At 40.8% G+C, this 21,588-nt stretch overlaps 1 protein-coding gene across 6 annotated transcripts in view; it reads right to left on the bottom strand.

Annotated features, from left to right (window-relative positions):
• ZBTB44 (zinc finger and BTB domain containing 44) overlaps positions 1 to 21,588 on the bottom strand; it is a 154,208-nt gene that overhangs the window by 107,501 nt on the left and 25,119 nt on the right. For 4 of the 6 annotated variants that reach the window (XR_007353553.2, XR_007353554.2, XM_048827567.2 and 1 more), the window contains exons 2-5: positions 20,054 to 21,122; positions 16,172 to 16,256; positions 3,903 to 4,066; positions 633 to 933 (exon numbers count right to left, since the gene is read on the bottom strand). Coding sequence is in view for 3 of the 6 variants with exons in the window: in XM_048827567.2 (XP_048683524.1) it covers positions 633 to 933; positions 3,903 to 4,066; positions 16,172 to 16,256; positions 20,054 to 21,071 (1,568 nt within the window). In the remaining 3 variants the exon portion in view is untranslated. The remainder of the gene's footprint in view (positions 1 to 632; positions 934 to 3,902; positions 4,067 to 16,171; positions 16,257 to 20,053; positions 21,123 to 21,588) is intronic. The other 2 variants (XR_007353557.2, XM_048827569.2) reach the window with 1 other exon arrangement.

Genomic DNA, 21,588 nt, shown 5'->3' on the forward strand with positions numbered 1-21,588 from the left:
AACTCCTCAAGACTCATTTACAGGCCTCTGAAGAGCTTTTAGTGAAATGTTTTTGTATGTTAAGCCAATTCTTTACTACCTGATTAACAAGAAATGTGCAGTAGGCCTGTATGATTAATACGTTGGAAATTTTAAAACGTGATCATTTAGCAGTAAATAAACCTAAAAATGAGAATGAAGATGTGATCATCTGGATTCATGCAGTCTCATAATAAAATCCTTCCCTCAATAAAAAGTACTTAAAAAAAATTAGGTCATAAGTCCACCCCCCATCTAAACAGACAGTCCAAACTCTTTCAGATACAGCCATCAAATAATTTATAAAAACTCACAGACTGTGGTATATAATGCTATTTTTAGCACTATTAACGTGCTTTTAGATACTAGTGGAAAGAGAAGTAGCCTAGTCACTAAGAAGCAGTCTTTCGAAACTACTAGATTCTTCAATGCCTTATTATACAGTTTATACACACTAAAAAGCAGCTCAGAGATTACAGATAGTAGTGCAGGAATGAACGTGACTGCAATTAGCTGGCAACCTGATGAGAGGAACAGCAGGCTGCCCTGAAAGCAGGAAGAGATGATTTAGAAAAAGCAAGTTTCCCCTGTTAGGTTTTTGTTGTGCACCTCACCTGCTCTGGAAGTAGTTTGCTAGCTCTGACGCTTCATGGTTCAGACTCCTCAGGTGAACGATTAAATTTCCAGAGTTGGTGAACATGGCGCCACATGTTTTGCACTCGTAAATCCGAGGCTTGCGGATAATATGCCGGGAAACCCGCATGTGGTGTTTATATTCCCCGAAGGAAGTGAAAGTGGCACTACATATCTGGCACCGGAAACAGCGTTTACCTTCGTGCTTCAGGCGATGCATCTTTAGCGAGTAAGCTCGGGTGAACTTTTTCCCACAACGGTCACACTGAAATGGTTTAATGCCTGTGGGAAAAGAGGGGGGAATATTTACTTTGTGCAACTGGAGGTCACATTTGGCAATTTCTGTTCAACAGGACAGCAGCTGTGACCAGTCAGAGTAAAGTGCTGATTTAAGAAGGAGAGAAACAGGTTATCTTTAAAATGGCAGAAGCGATTAGCATAAACCTGATATTTGTCTCAATCAGATGACAAGGAAGTTTTATAATGACCAGGTCCTTATACAGAGAGACAAGGTGGATCCTTATATAGTCCTTCTTCGTTATATAACTTAAACCCGCTGTAAGGCTTCTGTGGGTTAGAAACCAAGGCAACTGACCAACTGACCTGCAGCCAGAGTGTTTGATGCAGCAGAACCTATAAACCACCTTTGTTGTCTCCTGATCTTGGACTGATCTGAGCTGGGCTGGTCAGTGCAACACAGCAACCTTTAAATTGCTTTTAGTAGAAAGTTTCATCAACTGTCTATAGCCCCAATAAGCAGTTCTGGTAGTAAGGGACTGCCTGGCCATAGGGATACCCTAGCTTATGCAAGGAGCCTGACAAGGGAGTTGTGGTACAGGAGCCTACACAGCAGCTCTATGCCACCTGTGGATGCTTGCATACAGGGGTGATCCTCTGGGGACCAGGTAAGTAAGCCTTAATGCAGCTTTGCACAGTCAAAGGAGCACAAAGCAGCATTAACACATCTGATGATCTGGCCCTGAGTTTTGTCCTACATCCAGTTTAGAAGCCTTGTTACCAACTCTCTCATCATTTACTGACCATGCTCATTTCAGAGTGAATACAAATAGTACACGGTACAACAGCGGTTAATTTGCAATGGAATGCGTATGGCTGAGAGAAACATGCTCTCCCTAAACAATCACATCACTACCAGCACTAATACTATACAAAAGGTTAAACCACAAAAAGTCCTATTAAATGGTCTGACAGAATTCAGGCCAAGAATCTGGAACTCTGACCTCAATTCACACTATAGTTCAAAAGAAAAAAAATGTTAAATGGTCTAAATTAAGGATGTTGTTTCAGTCCAAGCTGTTAACCTTACTTGTCAATTCTTCTGCTTTCCTCATGTGTAAGTGAGCTCCTTTAATTGTGGCTTCCAACATAGTGAAAGCTACAGTTAAGGTTAAACTGAGTCTCTTTATAAACTTGCTTTCACATGCTAAACATTCTAAAATATTGTCCTTTGGGGCTGAAACTTTCCATGCTTGGTCTCTGTCCAAAAGCATTTATTTTCTTGAAAAGTTTGAGGCAAATCTCTTCAGCCAATTGAGTTAAGGGAAAATACTTCTGGCATTTACAGATTGGAGGTTTCCTCACACGAGTAACTCAAAAACAGCTAGTAAAAAATATCTTCCAACTTCCCATGCAAGTCTTACTGACATCTGTCCACTAACAGATCAAGCTGAAATACTTTATGCATGCTTGATGGATATCTTAAAATTTTAGCAGCCTACCTGGGACAATTTAATAACCAAATATGCACAGGCAGGTTGTCTTGTTACTGTCAAATGCCAAAAAACTACATTAATGGATCATTATTGGGCTAAGTAACAGTTGCTAGTAAAAACTTGTGCCTTGAGAATTGTGGTTCTTCTTCAGGAGAGGGTAAACTTGTTACTGTTCAATTGCAAGGATCCAATTTCTCTTATATCAAAATGACTTTTATAGATTTAAACATTTTATTAGGTAAATGGTGGCTAACTCCATCAAAAGTTGCTTTCTATATACACTTTATATAACTTATTGTGTATTTCAGCCATAAACATGTTTAAAATATCGAAACTATTATTTATAATCTGATTTCTTAAAAACCATCAGCAAGGATCAACCATTCTGACTGACGGGCACAAATTCCATTTGGTATACAACTATAAGGGGCATCTTAGAGGCCTGCACTGTAACTGTTAAAAGTATCTCTACATTCACTGGACTATCAAAGACACAGTTAATGCTGATCTACCAAATCCTACACTGTTAAATCTCTGGGTGACAAACAGTAACAACCTCATTAACAGCTCATCCTTTGGTCACTTGTTTGAAAGAAAATGGCTGCAAAGAAATCTGGAGAGAAAGGCTGATTCAAAAGCAGCAGACCTAATACTTAACTCTTGCTAAATGACACTGACTGCAACCACTTAATTTATTAGTCATTTTGATTGCTCCCCTTCACCTATCCCTGCAGAAGTTTCTGAGACACAGGAGGACATAACTACTAATCTCAGCTACCTGCTTTGGATAAAATGGCTTTGGTCACAGCTTTCTTATGGTTTATGAGTCTCTTCAAGCAACACACCAGACAATTCCCGACATCCAAGGATGAACTCCAATCTACACCACTTGAGACTGGTATAATAAAAAAAGCCAATGCAGTACAACCCTTGCAAAGGATTCATAGGGCTTGTCTACACTAGAAACTTGCACTGGTGCAGCTGTGCTGCTGTCTGGTGAAGACGCTCTAAGCCAATAGGAGAAAGCTCTCCCCTCGGTTTAATAATGCCACCTCCGCAAGAGGTGGTAGCTGTATTGGCGGGAGAAGCTCTCTCACTAAGATAGCGCTGTCTACACCAGCACGTAGGGCAGTATAACTACATTGCTCAGGGTGTGGATTATTCACACCCCTGAGTGACGCAGCTTAACATCTTGATTTTGCCTCAAACCTTTCCATAAAAGCAGGAGCCCCATTACTGTATGAATGTTTTATTCCACCAACTTTAATAAATATGTTTTCATCCATACAAAGTTTAATTATTCAGCAACACAGCTAGACTGTATGTTGGAAAAATAGGTATGCACACAGTGATTAATCCCAATTTTTAGAAATCTGAAAAAGAGATTGAAGCAAAAAAAAGTCAGTTTGCATACAGCAGTTCATTTAAAAACAGTTATAGTACTAAGCATGCTGTAAAAACAGCAAGCGTCCTAGATCCATGACCTACTTATTCTTCAAAACAGTTAAGTTTCTTTACCTGAGTGGATGAGCATATGCTGTTTTAAGTTCTGAATGCGGGTGAATCGGACCCCACAGGTTGGGCACTGAAAAGGTCTATCCGGGCCATTTGGGCTGGGTCTCTCTGTGCTACTGGTAGAAGGGGCAATGTAGAGTTGGTAGGGATACTGAACGTTCTCCAACCTGGGGGGAGAAAAAAATCACTAATTTACAAGCAGGCTAGAAAAAAAATTGAGGTGGCCTGTCCAAAGAAAACCTGACCCGAGGCAAGAAATGACACTGGCCTCTGACCTCAATTTCTTTGGAAACAGTCACTGAACATTAGCTGTACAATGCACTTTATTTTTCAGAGAATATATATATAGAATATGTGCATTCTTCCAAAAGTACATAACAAAGTGCAACTGGCAACTGGAGCAAAAGAAAGAATTTAGTAAATTAGTAAGATGGGTAGGCAAATCCAATTTTTTATTTCTGCAGTTCCTGTGACATTTAAAGGAAACTGAGGCAGGACAGTTCATTTTCAGCTCAAGTCAGATTCAATAATTAATCAATAATATGATTTACAATTTCAAGTCATTAGCTTGCCTAGCAGGCAGCAAGAAAGTAAACTGTATTTGTTTATACTGGATGTTTGTTTGATACAGCCTGCTGCGTGACAGGATATGTATCAGTATGTTTAAAGTTAGCTAAACTTGGTTATAATTTTAAGGTCATTAGGTAGCAGATGAAGGAAATATTTTAACTTTCAAAGAAATTAATTACCTGACATTATCTAAGTACCCCCACCTATTCTCTAACTGCAAACTAACTGCGGGGAATATAGCACTGTAATTTGGTCTTCTGGTGTGGTGTTTTCTTCACGGTGGATGGGACACCTTAGTCAACTAGAAACAGCCCTGCCTATCACTTAAACACAAACATAAGAATGGCCATAGTGGCAGTGGCCAGCGCCAGATAACGTCAAGGGAATGAACAGAAGACGGCAATTACTGAATGATCTATTTTGTCATCCAATCCAGTTTCTGGCAATCAGACGTTTAGGGACACCCACAGCATGGGGTTGCATCCCTGATCATCTTGGCTAACAGCCATTGATGGACCTATCCTCCATGAACTTATCTAATTCTTTTTTGAACCCAGTTATACATTTGGACTTCACTACTTCCCCTGGCAACAAGTTCTACAGGTTGACTGTGTGCTGTGTGAAGTAGCACTGCCTGTTTTAAACCTGTTGCCTATTAGTTTCTTTGAGTGATCCCTGATTCTTGTGTTACATGAGGGGGTAAACAACACTTCCCCATTCACTTTCTCCACATCATTCATGATTTTATAGACCCTATCATATCCCCCCTTTTCCCTCACCTCTATTTCTAAACTGATCAAAGTCTTTTTAACCTTTCCTCACACAGAAGCTGTTCCAATCCCCAATCATTTCTGTTGCCCTCTTCTGCCCCTTTTCCAATTCTAATATATCTTTTTTGAGATGGGGCAACCAGAACTGCACGCAGTATTCCAGGTGCGGATGTCATGGATTTATATAGCAGCATCATGATATTTTCTGTGATTATATATCCCTTTTCTAATGGTTCCTCACATTTTTAGCTTTTTTGACGACAGCTACATATTGAGTGGATGTTTTCAGAGAACTAGAGACAATGACTCCAAGATCTTTCTTGAATGGTAACAGCTAATTTTATATAGACCTCATCGTTTTATATGTATAGTTGGGATTATGTTTTCCTAATATGCACTACTTTGCACATATCAACATTGAATTTCATTTGCCATTTTGTTGCCTTGTCACCCAGTTTTGTGAGATCCCTTTGTAACTCTTCGCAGCCAGCTTTGGACTATCTTCAGTAATTTTGTATCATCTGCAAATTTGCCAGCTCACTGTTTACCCCCTTTTCCAGATCATGTATGAACACGTTGAACAGCAGAGAGACAGTTCCTTGAGGGACCCAGCTATTTACCAATCTCCATTGTGAAAACTGACCATTTATTCCCACCCTCTGTTTCCTACCTTCTAATCCAGGGGTAGACAAACTTTTTAGCCTGAGGGCCACATGAAAATTGTATGGCAGGCCATGAATGCTCTCAAAATTGGGGGTTGGGATGTGGGAGGGCTCCATCTGGGGGTGTCGGTTCTGGGGTGGGGCTGGGGGTTCAGGAGGCTGCTCCAGGCTGGGACTGAGGGATTTGGAGGGGGGGAGGGGGGATAAGGGCTGGGGCAGGGTGTTGGGTCATGGGACGCGGTTGTGGGGCAGGCTCTGAGCGGCGCTTACCTCAAGCAGCTCCCAGTCCCCGCTTTGGCTCCTTCCCAGAGGTGCAGCCAGGCAGCTCTGCACGCTGCCCTGCCCGCAGGCACCGCCCCTGCAGCTCCCACTGGCTGTGGTTCCCAGCCAATAGGAGCTGCGGGGGCGGCACTTGGGGCAGAGGCAGTGTGCGGAGCTCCCTGGCTGCCCCATGAGTAGGAGCTGTAGGGGGGACATGCTGCTGCTTCTGGGAGCCATGCGGAGTGGGACAAGACTCCGACCCTGCTCACCGGCTGGAGCACCAGAGCAGGGCAACCGCCGGACCCCACTTCCCGGCAGGAGCTCGAGGGCTGGATTAAAACGTCTGGAGGGCCGGATGCGGCCCCCAGGCTGTAGTTTGCCCACCCCTCTTCTAATCAGTTACTGATTGAAAAGAGGACTTTCCCTCTTATCTCTTGTGACATTGGCAGACCAGCCAACCTATGCAGGACCCATAACAACTTAACAGGAGGCATTACAATTGTATCAGGATAATTCACTTGTATGTGAATTTCTAAGAGATGTACTAGACCACAACAACAAAAGGAGTACTTGTGGCACCTTAGAGACGAACCAATTTATTTGAGCGTAAGCTTTCGTGAGCTACAGCTCACTTCATCGGATGCATCCGATGAAGTGAGCTGTAGCTCACGAAAGCTTACGCTCAAATAAATTGGTTCGTCTCCAAGGTGCCAAAAGTACTCCTTTTCTTTTTGCGAATACAGACTAACACGGCTGTTACTCTTAGACCACAACAATCATTAACTCATTCATAACAGACATCAAGGGTAGATGCTAAGTATATTTGCCTGTGTTTATCTATATTTTGTTAGAAGTTTATCAGTGTAATCAAATTAGCTTTTAGCTTCTAAGTCTGTTTTCATGTCTTAAATTGTCTTACGTTATGTATGTGACTGTGTTCAGTTAACCTTAAGATCAAAGATGTGAGATACTGCAGGAAGTTGATATTACCTACATTGTCTACAGCTTATCTATCTCTGTTATAATGGAAGACTGGATAATTTCATTATGTAAATGAGTGTAACTAGTTTACCTGTGTATGCATAGGAAATAAAAGATTAACTTCAAAACAAAGGTGCCACAAGGACTCCGAGTTGTTTTTTCAGAACAAAGGTTCACAAACTATCTGCACTGCCTACTCTTCCTAGGAGAAAAGCACTGAGGAGGCTTGGCAGCCTGCTGGAGAGCTATAAAAGTGAAATCTTGGGCCTGATCCTGCATCTCTAGTCTGCCAAACTTTAAACAGGGAAAGTTTAAGCTTTGGGACTGAGATCTTCCAAGTAGCTATTTGGAATACCCTGGAAAATCCATGGAAAAACTAACAGACTTTACATCTAAGATGCCTTTAGATTCTGACCTATTGGGATAATTCCAAAGGGACTTTTGCAAGCCAGGAGATATAACATCACTGCTACAATTCTGATCTATGAACACTGAAAATCACTAGTATGTATATGATTCTTTAACAATTCCAGTAACTCTTCTTTTCTTTTATTAATAAATCTTTAGTTAGTTTACTAAGGATTGGCTGATAGTGTGATATTTGGGTAAGTGTTCTGGGGTAAGTGTCTGATCCTTTGGGATTAGTAAGAACCTCACATATGATGAATTAGGTTTTCAAGAACTCTTCACTCTGTTAACCTGTTTGTCTGGAAATTGTTATAACCAAGGGCTGAAATGCCGAAAGAGGACTGTGTTTGGCTTCTGGTTAACCAGTGTGGTACTGCAGAAGCTCTTTTGTTACTGGCTTGGTAATCAAATTACAGAAAACCCTCCACCAGTTTGGCAGGATTGTTTGCCCTATTTCTTCCAGTCTGCCCTGAATGTTGCATTCTCAGTGTGGCCCACCCGGGCACCCAGTTTACTTTGGTGAGGGAACTTGTCAAAGGCTTTCTGGAAGTACAAGTACACTACATCAACTGGATCACCCTTGTCCACATGCTTGACCAGAGTAATCCAGTTGATAAAAATGGCATTTTCTATTATTTGTGCTTACCTGAAAATGTCCTTTCTTTGAGCAGAAAGGTCCACAGATCTATTACTATGGCTGCTGCAGCCTGCTCTCAGCTTAGGGGCAGAACCAGACCTGTCTATCACTGCCACCTGAAGTTCCCTCCAGTTGAGGCAACTTCCACAACCAGGATAATTTCCCCCCTAATGGAACAGAACCAAATAGCTGGATGTCAATTTCCATCCCTATTCTGGAAAATCCACTGGTCTCTAGGGTGGGCTGAATCTGTGGATCTTAAAACTCAAAAAAGGAAATTTTCAGGTAAGCAGACATATTTTCCTATACTTCGTCATTTGAAGGTTAACAAATCCATTACAATGGGATTTCCACAGCAGTGGACAAACTAGGATCATCCATTAAATATGGACATCCAATTTAATGCTCCTTCCCCTGAACACTAAGACATGGAAGAATACTTCTGCTAAAAAAACAGTATTGACTAAAGATCGGATTCACCAGTATGCAGAATTTTTGTGAATTTATGTATCTGTGGTCATTTGGCTGCCTAGCAGATCTCAATATAGGAGATATGACTTCTCTGCCCTGAGACTGTCAGTGCTCCTGAAGTTAGACTTGATGCTCAAGAGAAGGAAGAGTATTTCTTGAATTTACTTTAGGAATGAATCATATGACACAGTTGAGAGGACGACACTTGTCTGAATGAAATACAATAGTGGGTCTCATCTGAGAAAGCTAACTTCATAACTCATCTGACTGGAGATTACGGATATTGGAAGCTTTACTTTAACGGATAGCAAGTATAACGACACCTCCTACAGGGGCTCAATCTGGGTAACACTGTAAGGAGCAGAATGAGGTTCCAAGGTCATGCTCTACGGCCTCAGAGCTAGAATAATAGTTGTTGCCTTAAGAAAGTATTTAATGCTGGGATTTGTACAAAATTCCCTTTTCCTGAACATGTTGATAACATTATACTAGAAACATGACCTTTTTACTTGGACACTTATTCACTGACACTAAGGCCCTCCTATAGGAATTCCAGACCGTATTTTACTTGTTTAACATTGTAGTTAAGTTACAGACTTTGCATCAACCAGCAGAATAAATTCTATTTGTTGAATGATTTTTAGGGTCCATGAGAGTGAATTCACTTCATTCATGTATCCATTTTAAACCTGTCTGGATTGGGTTTTCCCCCCCCCCTCAGAGGAAGTCTACTATTGCAAAAACCACACACTGGAAGGCTCAATGCTAGGTTAATGAGGCCTGACAGGCAGAAAGACAACAGTTTCATTGCCACTCACTCCTTCCTATTTTTTGTATGGTTTTGGGGAGCAGTGGAAAAGCACACAGTAGAGGCATTGCTCAGCTTTGTAAGTCGCTTCTGATCTCACACGCCAGTCCCGACCCATGGAAAGGCCACAGGGTGCTTTATTGTTGTTTCCAGATGCAAACAGGTGACTCACCAGCCCACCACACTAACTTACAATGAGTAAGAACATTTTTTGGTCCAGGGTCCACTTTAATCAAACTTCTGCCATGTAAGCCTTGGTGTTCATCTCCCCTTTGATAGACAGTGCACACAGGGATAGGCAACTTTGCTCTGACCAGGAGAAGCCGATTTTTCTATGTGATTGATATGATCATGTTTCCCATGTTTATTTATAAAAAACCCTATCAGACACTTTGACTGTCACAACCCAAAACAAGTCTGTGACCCATGGAAGGAACAGTGTTCTGAGGCCTCAATGAATCATTGTGTCCCAGATCGTAGGTGCTGTGCTCTGCTTTTTCTGGTACCCATTCCCTGGATTGAACTGGGACCTGAATGAGCCCTCTCTATTACCCCCCAGCTAGCATCTACTGAAGATTGCTCTGCCTGGTTTGCTAATGGGTGGATCCCTTCAAAAAAATCTGATTTAGTACACTCATCGGAGAGAGTGGAGACTATCCAATGAGACCTTGATTTCTGCCAATGGATGTGATGCAGAGGGGGATAATTATTACTGGATGTTTCTCATGAACTCTCGATCACTGAAGCATGTCTGTGTATAAGAACAGCATGCCCAATAGAGCTGTATTTTTGTTTCTGTGATACTGCATGCCCTTCCTTTGTTCTTCATCTTCTGCTAAAAATAGTCTGAGGTGAAACCTTGCATCTGATCATATTTATTCTCATCCCAATCCTATGATGGACTTCCCCGGCACCATACAACATGTATCCAAGATATCCTAGAAAACATATCCCTGTCTTTTTTGCAGCTGACTCTGTACAGAGCCCTGATCAGAAAAATTGTCTAGGAAGAGAAGTGAATTTGCTTCTTCCTTAAAGTCAATATTAATACTGGCATGATCCTGGAAGAGACCCTGATTTGACCACTTGTCAAATCAAATGGTAATACAAATTGAGAAAATAAAAAGCTGCCATCTGCATGTAAGAGGGAAGAATGGTCTATGGGATGGTGAAATGGGAAAGATAAGCATTTTTAAGGAACTTAAGCCCTGGTCTGTTTGTTCCTGACTGCTTGAGGCTAGAAAATAGGATGGGGAAAGGGTTGTACTGCTCTGATCTGAATTAGACTTTGGATGGTTTCATTCACATCCTGGCATTTCCATAGGTTGCTTGAGATTCAGAATGGACAAAGCTGTTCATGAGATTCTTGCCTTAGAATGCCTCCTGTGGACCATGTCCAGTGACCTCATTTTAACTGAAGTGGTTGGTAGCCATTCACTTCCAAACCAAAGGACCCAGAAACCAAACAGATCTAAATCCAGATAGAACTATATGCAGGACTCCCAAACCAGGCCTGAGTCAACTGAGGGAAGCGACTGACCTTGCCTGAGTTGCCTGCTCTTGTTCTAGCTACCACTTGCAGTATTTTCTCTTGCTGTACTTCAAGGACTACTTCAATTTGTTTTATGACCCATAACGAAGGCTAAGATTTTGTCAAACATATTTTTAGTAAAAATCACAGACAGGTCCTGGGCAATAAAGAAAAATTCAAAGAGGCCCATGACCTATCCATGACTTTTACTAAAAATATGCATGACAAAATGGGGAGCTGAGGGTTCCCACACCACCCCTAGGGACCTGGCTGGGAGCGGCAAGGCACCCCCTTGGCCCCTGGCTCCCAACTGCAGGGCATCCCGCCAGTCCGAAGCTCCCGGGGCACCCCGGCCAGCCGTGGTGGGTCTGAGCTCCCCTGCCCAGGATGGCTGGGAGTTCAGGGCCCCGGAGTTCCCAGCTACCATGGGTGATGGGGTGGAGGCGGGGTGGTGGTGGACGGGGGGAATACCCTGCAGCTCCCAGGTGCTGCAAACTCAAGTCACGGAGGTTTCTGGAAGGCATTGAATCCTTTACTTCCGTGACAAAATCGTAGCCCTACCCATAACCTCTAGGTCAGTGGTTCTCAACCCACGGTCCATGGGCTGCATGCAGCCCAATCAGCACACAGCTATGGCCCATGTGACATCCTCAGGGCCATACAGATATATATATTGTGTGGATGCAGCCCAAACAACACAAAAAAAGCTGCATATACAACCCACAATGGCAAATAAGTTGAGAACCACTGCTCTAGGTACATGCTGCACTCGATGGAGATGTCCAGAGGGAACAGTGCTGCTTTTGTTTATTTCCCCTTTGGAAATTTGTTCCTATAATCTTGCTTTGAGGAGAGACTGGGCTCAGATTGCTCCTACAACTATTTCAAGTGGCTAGCAATCTCTCTGTCCTGCGAGAGGCTGGGTTTGTTGCCTCTCCTTCCCCACACAGACCTGTCATAAAGTTCAAGAATGAACTCCCCAGAAATTCTACCCATCTCTAGCACAAGGGATCGACCTGGGCCTGATAGATCTGCATTTCTCCTGGAGGGCCCAGCCTGGAATATCAGCAGGGAACACTAGGCCTGTTATGGAGATGGCAGCAGCTTTGGTAGAGTCCATGCTTTGTCCACTGTCCTTTATCCATGGCCTGAGAGAATGTGAGGGGGAGGAGACGGCTGAACTCCGCAGTTGGAGGTATGGCTGCTGTAGCAGGCTGTATGGTGCACTGCCCTTTAGGTAATGCTCCACTCACAAAGCCAGTGGAGGGGGAGCGACTTGTTCCTGGAGCCAGTTTTTCCAACCTTGCTTGGCTACTTTCCTGCCTGGGGGAAGGGGTCTGAGATGACCCTGCCTGGAGTGCGCTGGAGAAAGACTACATTCTGCCCACAGAATCAGACAAGCTCACCAAGGAGATACTTGAAGAGGGGGAGAAAGCAGGAGACCTTTTCTTTCGCCTCTGGCTTTTTTTGGCCTAGCTCACTCCCTGAAGTCTGCAGGAGCACCAGCTGCTGCAAATGCCTCAGAAGGCAAAGCAGAGCGGAGGGGACAATCTCCCTTAAAGGCAAATCCCACCCTGAGGTACCTGGTAATCAGACCATATTTTATTGAGTTAAAATAAGAAATCTGAAACAGGGTTTGGAATTTCCCCCAGAAAGCTCTGCAGCAAGGCAGGCTTGGGTGAGCCATCTGCTTGTCCCTGGGGAGGCAAATAAAACTGGAGGGCATTTCAGGAAGCAGAGCATTTTCTAGCTCCCAATGACTGACAGGTCAGTTTCTTCCTCATGCTGCAAGCTGGCTGAAGTACCCATCCTCATGGATCTGTGGACCTTAGCACAAGGAAGAAATGTAAAAACAAAATCACCCTTTCCCTCCCTTCCTTGCATTCTATACACTCACTTATTTAAATATTTGGAAGCTGTGAGCAATTCTTATTACATCAGGTATAATGGGAAAAATCTAAACTAAAATAAACATTTTTGGACGTTTTGTAACATACATAAAAAAGCTTCATTTTAAATAAGAAATATTTTGTAATTTTCAAAAAATTAACAAAAGCACAGAAAACATTCCAATCAACCCAGATCAAGAAACAAGAACTGTTCATTATAATTAATGTGTTATAACCTCCAAGCACCACATTCTATAAGCAACTGATCTGCTTCTGACATTCTGCAAATGGACTGGAATGCACATTCAGCTATGCAAAACTAAATCCTGACAAATACGAACACTAAAACATTGAGTTTGTCCCAAGAATGCCCCGTTTGTAGAGATGGACAAGCCATTTGAACAAACAGATTCTCATTAGACTTTACAAACATTATATATTTCGGTACTAGTAATTTGCCTCATCTTAATTTAACAGTAGCTAATAAACTAGACTAAACATTTAACCCAGTCTACTACATATCCATATTATGGAAATTTACAATCTAATAACGTTCAACAGAAGAAAGACTACTACAGAAATCAGTTCAGTAAGAACAGTTCAAACACATAAAACATTCATGTGTCTACTTCAAGTCATGTATCATATGACCTGCTTTTGAAACAAGGAGGCTATTTAATCGTATTAAACAATTAACACAGGATGAAGATATTTTACCAGAAAAAATATTTTATAAATCAATAGGATTTTTGCATGGAGAACCTACTTAGATTAGAATACAAAGACTAGCCCAACAGAAGACCAGCACACGCATAGTCAACTAAGTGTTTCAAGATGCAAGTCTGTCTAAAACTTGATTCTGAGTTTCAAGAATCTATCAATAAAGGAATTTCCAACTTAGGTTTAAACTAATGATCCCTATGGAAAAAACCCACTGAGCAAAGTTTTTGTATCCATATCTGCTAACCAAGTGTGTTTAGAGCTTTGTTCAGTAACAGAAGCTCTACTGAGTGATAGAAGTAGAACACAAAGTTCTTATGCTTATTTCAGATAGGAAAAATTCCTGTTGCTCCCAGGAGCCTGGAGTAAGTTCAAGCTATATTTGAGGTATAGTGTTTCTAGAATGAGCCTAGGGCATAATGGATAATGCTATCTGTAGGAGGAAGCCTTTAGATTTTTATTTATTTATTTATTTTTTAACCGAAGGTGACTAAGAGAGTTACAGGCTTTACTGTACTCCGAACATATGAGGAATCAGCATCCACCCCATTTCTAAAGCATCTATTCTAAATGCTGCACAATGAATTAAAAATAGTGGGCTGCCCAGGAAGCCAGTTTACTGTCCTCCAGACAAAATCAGAGCCCCTTATATATACACATACAGGCACTGAGAAAGAGAGGGAGCGTGTAAGAGCACAAGCGTCGTTTTTTTTAAACTATGATTTGTCTATTCCTCAGAGAGAGGAGTAGGAGCGCAGCTAAAGATTTTTCTGTTGACTGTGTACTACTAAGCTGAGCAGATCTGAATGCTGGTAATGATAAAGTCTGTTACAGAGTGAGAATAAAGTTTTGGGGTACATAAACAGCTCTTCCCACTACATTAGAGTTAAGAGTGAGCTTCCTGGGACTTGGAAACTCTGCCTTAAATATTTAGCCAATTTATGGGGTAGGACCTGTAACCTGAATTTGAACTTATAAATCATTTGGTTTAGAAAATCCAAAGTCCCGGAGTGCAGAATTCTGTTCTTAATAAATGCACACAGCTCGCAATTTTTTCAGTACTGTGTAAACAGTACACAAATCCTGCTGGATTTTACTGATGGTTCTTCCAATCTGTGTTTGGGAATTTTTCGAGCATGGGCTTAAAATGGGGCATAAATTCCTCTCTCCTTTACATGTAAGTGGCCTTTCAGTGTGAAATTTCATAACGTGTTAGTTTTATGCCCTTTGAATTTTCTGTTAAGTTTTTGATTCATTTCTTTTCGTATATTTTTTAATAGAAGGTGCCTGAATTTGATCCATGGCTGAAATCAAACTGTGGCAGTTTGGTTTTTTTGTTGTTGACTCGTATCTTTTTAAAAACTGGGATAGAGATGAACTTGGGAGTAGATCTGGTGCAACAGGTAGTTTTAAAAAGGGTATTTAGAGTTATTTTAACTATTAGTCATAACTATAAGAACTATGTTATTATTATAACTACGTTTACACACCGAAGTGTGTAAAATCTTCTCAATCATACACCAAATATTTTGCCAGCAGTTACATTCTTCTTTCACATGTAACCCTACAATGGAGAAAGTTTTACGTATCAGCTGCCAACAGAGATTTTGTGCACTAGAAAAGTGCAGCTGCTGGCTGATGACGGCTTCTCTATCAGACACTGCAACTGTGTCAGAGCTCCTGGAACAGCCAGCATAGGGTCCATACCTCTTGCTCAAGACCAACTCCCTTGATCAAACATTTAAACATTAGGAAATTAATACACTAAAAGCTTCACTGGGAAACAGTGTGGCTCCATACATACCACACATGACAAAAACTACAAAAGCTAGGAAATAAAAAGTTAAACTACCCAACAGCGCATACCCCATACCCCGCCCACGAGCACATACCTTCCTTTCATCACAACTACCATACACTTCAGTCCATGCCCCCATAACTTTAACTCTATATACCTAGGTATGCCAGCCTTCCATCACCCACTTTAACATACTACCTGCTCCCAGCACAGCAAACTACTATGTTAAACATCTACACCTAATAGTGATGAAACAGGGTGTTTTGGTAAAGGTATATTAAGAACAACAGATTGAGGGAACAGAGTTACGGTTGTGGTATGTGTGATGTACAGTAGTTGTAACAGCTGCGTGTCTTTCTCTAGGTGGAGGAGGAGAAGATATGTACTGTTATGTGGATTAATTTTTCATTTCCTTGTTTTTGTGTCAGATATACAATGTATGCAACAACCTTAATTGTTTCACAATGAAGTCTGTGTATAAATACAGAACAGTGGGAATACACAGCACAGAAATAAGCATCTCTTTCCTCTTCAGTTTCAGTTGGAAACTTCACAAAAGGAAACAGTGTAACTGCTAAGCAAAACACGGACTTTCACCACCTCTGCTCTCCTAAAGTATTTGATCCTTCAGGCACTGATTGTACTTTGTTCAACACAAAGTATATGTATGAGCAGCTAACCTTTCTCCGAGCAGGGCTGGGGCAAGTTAATTATAGCATACCACTCACTCACTACAGAACAGTTTGCACACTATGTTGGTACATACCGATCATCATCATCTGCATGAGCATTAGTGCCAGAGGTACTTTGGAGAGTGGGTAATCCCTCAGTAACCCCTTCATCTATTGAACCTGGGGAAGAAAAAAGGAACATCAATTTGCAATTTAATGCAAGTAAAAGTGCTCAAAAAGTGGGAAACTACATGTGGGCTCGCAAGATCAGATGCAACACAAACCGTAAAAATAAGAACACTGAATTCTATATTGATTTTATCCTTCACAATATTGCCAACTAATAAAACCTAGTGCAAAAAAGGTTCATTTGCTGCTAGAGTTTTTATTTTGTGTACTTATCTTTCTGATGGGGCTGATGTCACAGAGTTATGAAAATATCTTCTCAAACATAACAAGTGTTGCTACCAGACTAATATATTTATAAAGGCTCTCTGGCTTGTCTTTCTCCAGTATTATAAAGTGCTTTTACACACTGTTTAAGTGATACTATATATAACAAACTGCAAAGGAGCAATTCTTGCAATTGCCCAAGTAGCGAATGAGAGCTCTTTACAATATAAGAAAAACAGGCAGGGGAGCTTTTATAAATGCATTATAAAACACTGAGATAAATACATGTAATTTTAAAAGGGTAATGTGTGTGTTCAGGAAAGAGAACATTGTGTTTTAACACACCTCCTTGCCCCCAACAGTTACTGCTATACTGGATCATCCCTAATGTTGTGATGGTGTGCAAGGCAATACCTCTTTAGGAAATAAAGGAGGCTTAGAGTGTGGCCTGGGCTGCAACTGTGCTTTATCATACCTTTGGTACAGTGCAAACCTTCTAAAACAAGGAATTTGCACTTCTTTAGAATACAGAAAAACAGGAATATAATCTATAATCTATGGTATAATAATGCTGTGCAAACAACGCTAAATGTAAATTCAAATACACTGATACCTTAAGGGCCCTTTATGCCAAATGGCAAATGGAACACAACATACAGTTGTCAAAATATTTAGCCAAACAGTTTGGGTAAGGTATCATATAAAAAGAGGTGACATGCTGGTCATATTGTGTGATCTATGTACAGGTTGTATATAAAGAGTTATGTGTATGGGCTGGAAATATGTTCTGGAGGCAAGCCTGGCTTAGACAAAGGAATGTGGATTTACCTCTCTGCAGAGAGATGTTTCTGGTGAACCTGTGTTCACTCTATTACCTGCAAGGCAAGGCAAGGACTGGCAGTGTCTCAGGGAGTTTGCTGGTGAGGCAGACCGATTGGTGCAGCAGGGAACTGTCTCTTAATCTAAACTCCAGCAAAACTCTCTCTTGCTAAAGCAGAGGTTAAGAGTGGCTTAAAGCTCTAGGTGCTCTAAGGAAAGCATCACACATGCATCATTCAGGCCAACTTTTTTGTATCTGCAGCCATGAAGGTGCAGCAGCATGCTATACTGAACTATCCTCAAAGCTTACAGACATTTAATTTTAGACTTTAGAGCATTTGGTTAAAATGATGGTCACTAATGCAGTACACAAAAACAAGGCACAAACCCCAAATTCTCTTTTTGCGGTGTAAATATGGATAGGGAACATGCCCCGCAGTGGCAACAGACCCAGAAGGGTAGAGATCAAAGGGTTAGCACTATAAGGTGACATTTTCAAAGCTGCTTCTCAGTCAATGTCATTTCACAGTTAAGGATTCTGGCTAGGTCAATCTTTGGCAAAAGGAACTCAGTCACACACATTATCAGGGGCTGATCACTAGCGTACGTTCAGTGCATTTGTTCAGTTCTAAGACTTTCTTAGAAAAGAACATTTAGGCCACTCACTGGAGTCCCTCTCTTTATGATCTAGTGCTAGTCTCATTCTTATATTTCCATTCGTCCCATTCTCCTATGGTTAAAGATTACTTTTTTATGTTGGACACATATTTTTATACGCTGCTACTTTTGGAGTGGCTTAGAACAGATATCTAATGTACCTTTCCTCTGACATTTTCTATACAGATCACACTGAATCCTGATCAAAAGGAAGCAGCATAGTTAGTTGTCTTTCAGGCTGCTTGAATAAGAAATACAAGTGGGTAAAACTTTTCAGTATGATTTTTTTCTTGACCCTTAGTTTCATTGTCTTTTTTGGTATGTTGCAGTTTATATTTCTTTCTGATAGATACATATAGATCTCAAAATAGTCTCCTGCCACTTCACACAACTGATCACATGTCCTTGGCAATACAATGTGTTAAGGACTAGGTCAAATTGCACGTTCAGTGAACCAGTATTTACTCACACTTTTGTGGCTACTACTCAAAGGGGATTCACAAAAACTGTGTCTGTAAATCTCCAGTAAGCAAAGCAGTTTAGATTGGGCATAAATGCTACCAATGTAGAATGCTATCATATGAGCTATAAAAAATAAAGACATACAAAAAAATAGCAATATACGAAGAGTGGAAGCATGTACTAATATGACAAAGTTCCTGCTTCTTTAGAGCAACTGATATAGTATAATTACAGGTTTCAGAGGAACAGCCGTGTTAGTCTGTATTCGCAAAAAGAAAAGGAGTACTTGTGGCACCTTAGAGACTAACCAATTTATTTGAGCATGAGCTTTCGTGCTCACGAAAGCTCATGCTCAAATAAATTGGTTAGTATAATTACAGTGACCAGATATTTCCTCCTTGAAAGGGTGAGTGAGATCAGCTACCACTCCCTCACGAAGACACAGTGCTATATCCACCAGACAAAACTCTGAGGTAGAGTTAGTACAAGGCTACATTTAAAGTTTTATTAAGTGAAACAGCATTTGGCATGATATTATTTGAATGAAGTTGACCAAACAGTTCTCAAATAAACCAGATTTACTGAAATAATCCTTCAATAAATAGGCTTTATAAATACAAAGGCAAATAGATAATCTGTACAAAATTCTGGCAACCAAACTAGAAATATTGCAAACTGTGTCCAGACTTACTAAAAGCCATTTTAAGAGTCTTTTCTATGCAAAGAGAAAACTGGATTGTTATAGTTATGTCCTCTAAATCAGTGGTTCCCAACCTTTCCAAACTACTGTACTCCTTTAAAGAATCTGATTTATCTTGCGTACCACAAATTTCACCTCACTTAAAAACTACTTGCTTAGAAAATCAGACAAAAAATACAAAAATGTCACTGCACACTATTACTGAAAAATTGCTTACTTTCATTTTGCCTGTATGAAATTTTAGTTTGTACTGACTTCGCTAGTGCTTTTTATGTAGCCTGTTGTAAAACTAGCCAAATATCTAGATGAGTTGATGTACCCCCTGGAAGACCTCTTCATACTCCCAGGGGTACACATACCCCCGGTTGAGAACCACTGCACTAAATATTAGCTATTAATAGATAACAGCTCACTCGAGGAACCCAAAAATGGCTACAAATTGTCATTTGGGAAAAATGTTAGTCTCAGCATTTGGCAGAATAACAGCTGCAATTTGTGATTAAATCCCTTTGAAATGGAAAGATTCTATATATTATGACTGCACTGTTTTGTTTTTGTCTGGGATATTAATTTGACAGCTTTCCACCATTTATTCTGCAACTTATGTTCTTAAGTCTTATAATAAAAGCTCTCTACTATCATTGTACCTACACTGATAAAAGGCTTGATTTTGGCTCAAAGATACCGTAAAGGGAGTTAAAGGTTACTGAAAGCACCAATCTTTCCAAAATGGTACTGTGAATGGACTGTGGCCAAACAATTTGGCACTATTAAGAAAATAATTATTAATAAACTGTTAAAATCACTGCATAGCATTTCGTAAGTCAGAACAAAATACAGTTTCACCAATCTTCTGTGACCTAATTAAAAATTCAAGCAGACTTTCTTACATAAAATCACGAGTGCATGTATGTATACATATATAAAATAGTAGAAGTGGCTGTACCTATAGAGGAAGACTGTGGGCTGATCAGGAGATCTTCCTGAACTTGCTCACTTCCTGGAACTGTCTGCTGATCACTCAGAGAACTCTGGGATGCACTGACAGGCTGCGATACTTCCTCATGAACCTCCTCATCACTTAACCTTTCCACTTTGACACGCACATCTTCTTCAATCACAAGAGGTGAACTGGCCTTTGTGCTCTCACATGTCACATAATCAGTAATTCTTCTGGCTGCTTCAGATGGACCAGGCAGTTCTAAAGTCCTAGAATTCTCTACCTGTTTCACCTTCTCAGACTGAAGCCTTCGATCAATTCCAAAAGGAAAAGTCCAAGGAAAAGCTAAGGAAGAGTCTACTGGTTGATTTCTGGACTCTGCATAGGAAGCTGAAGGATTGAGCACTTGGGGGGAGTTCGTCTGTGTGTTACACTTAAGTGGACTTTCAGGAGACATGACTATGTAGCTTTTGCGCTTTCTTCGGGACTCTCGACAAACAGGAATGGCTCTTTCCACCACACTGCATTCGGAGGAAACCGGAGAAAGGCTGCCATCTCGAGATGTAAAGTTGCAGTTTGCACTGTTTTCTTGTCCTGCATCTAGCACCTTGTCTTGCTGGCTGTTGGGCGTATTCCATAAAATACTCGACTTCATGAATTCTGAGCATGTGCTAGCAACACTGAACATTTGCATGTAGCTGGCTGCAGCCAACACATCAATAATATTTTCTGTGTTGATAGACAGCGTGGCTGTGTAAGCATACTCCAGGAGGGGAATAAAGCCAGTCACTGTCACATGATGCAAATCTAATACACTCTTGCTGTCATCTTCTGCTTGGCCAACTAGCTTAGAGCGGAAGAAGTCACTGCAGGCTGCCAAGACCACCTTGTGTGCCCTGAAGATTTTGTCCTGTACGCGAATGGTGATGTCGCAGAAATGTCCATCATTGCGAAGCATGTTAAGTTTTCCAAGCATCTCCTGGCTGTGAGCAGGGGAATTATGAGTAAACGTTTTTACACCCATTTTTTCACTTTTTGCTGATGCTCTTTCACCATGCAACTGGTCACAAGTGTCCTAAAAAACAGACAAAAAACATTATCTTTTGTCATTTTTATAAAGATATTCTACACTACAAATTTCTACACTGAGAATTAAAGATTAGTGACTTCATATTTGCAGAGACTAATATGAAAGAGAATCTTCCTTTACACTAAAGTCCAGTACATTAGATCTTTTAGAATCCAGACTGTCCCATGGGCCAGGAAAAATTATGTGAGATTATATTAGATTTACTCAACGAGAATGCACTGAGTTATTAATATTTTGTAATAATGCAAACGAAATGTCAAAGTCAGATTATCTGAACTCAGCCAATAATATCACCTTTCACATCTCTGCTGTCACCTGCTCAAAGAAATAAATTGTGATCAGGGTAATTAACAGGGACACTTACCTGTTGAGATGGGAAATATGGTCTTTTAAATTAGTACGTCAATGTAAACCTGTATTTTTGTTTTCTGGAATCTGCTTAGTTATTAGT

This window comes from Caretta caretta, chromosome 22 (assembly GCF_965140235.1).
Source record: "Caretta caretta isolate rCarCar2 chromosome 22, rCarCar1.hap1, whole genome shotgun sequence".
Classification (NCBI taxonomy): domain Eukaryota; kingdom Metazoa; phylum Chordata; order Testudines; family Cheloniidae; genus Caretta; species Caretta caretta.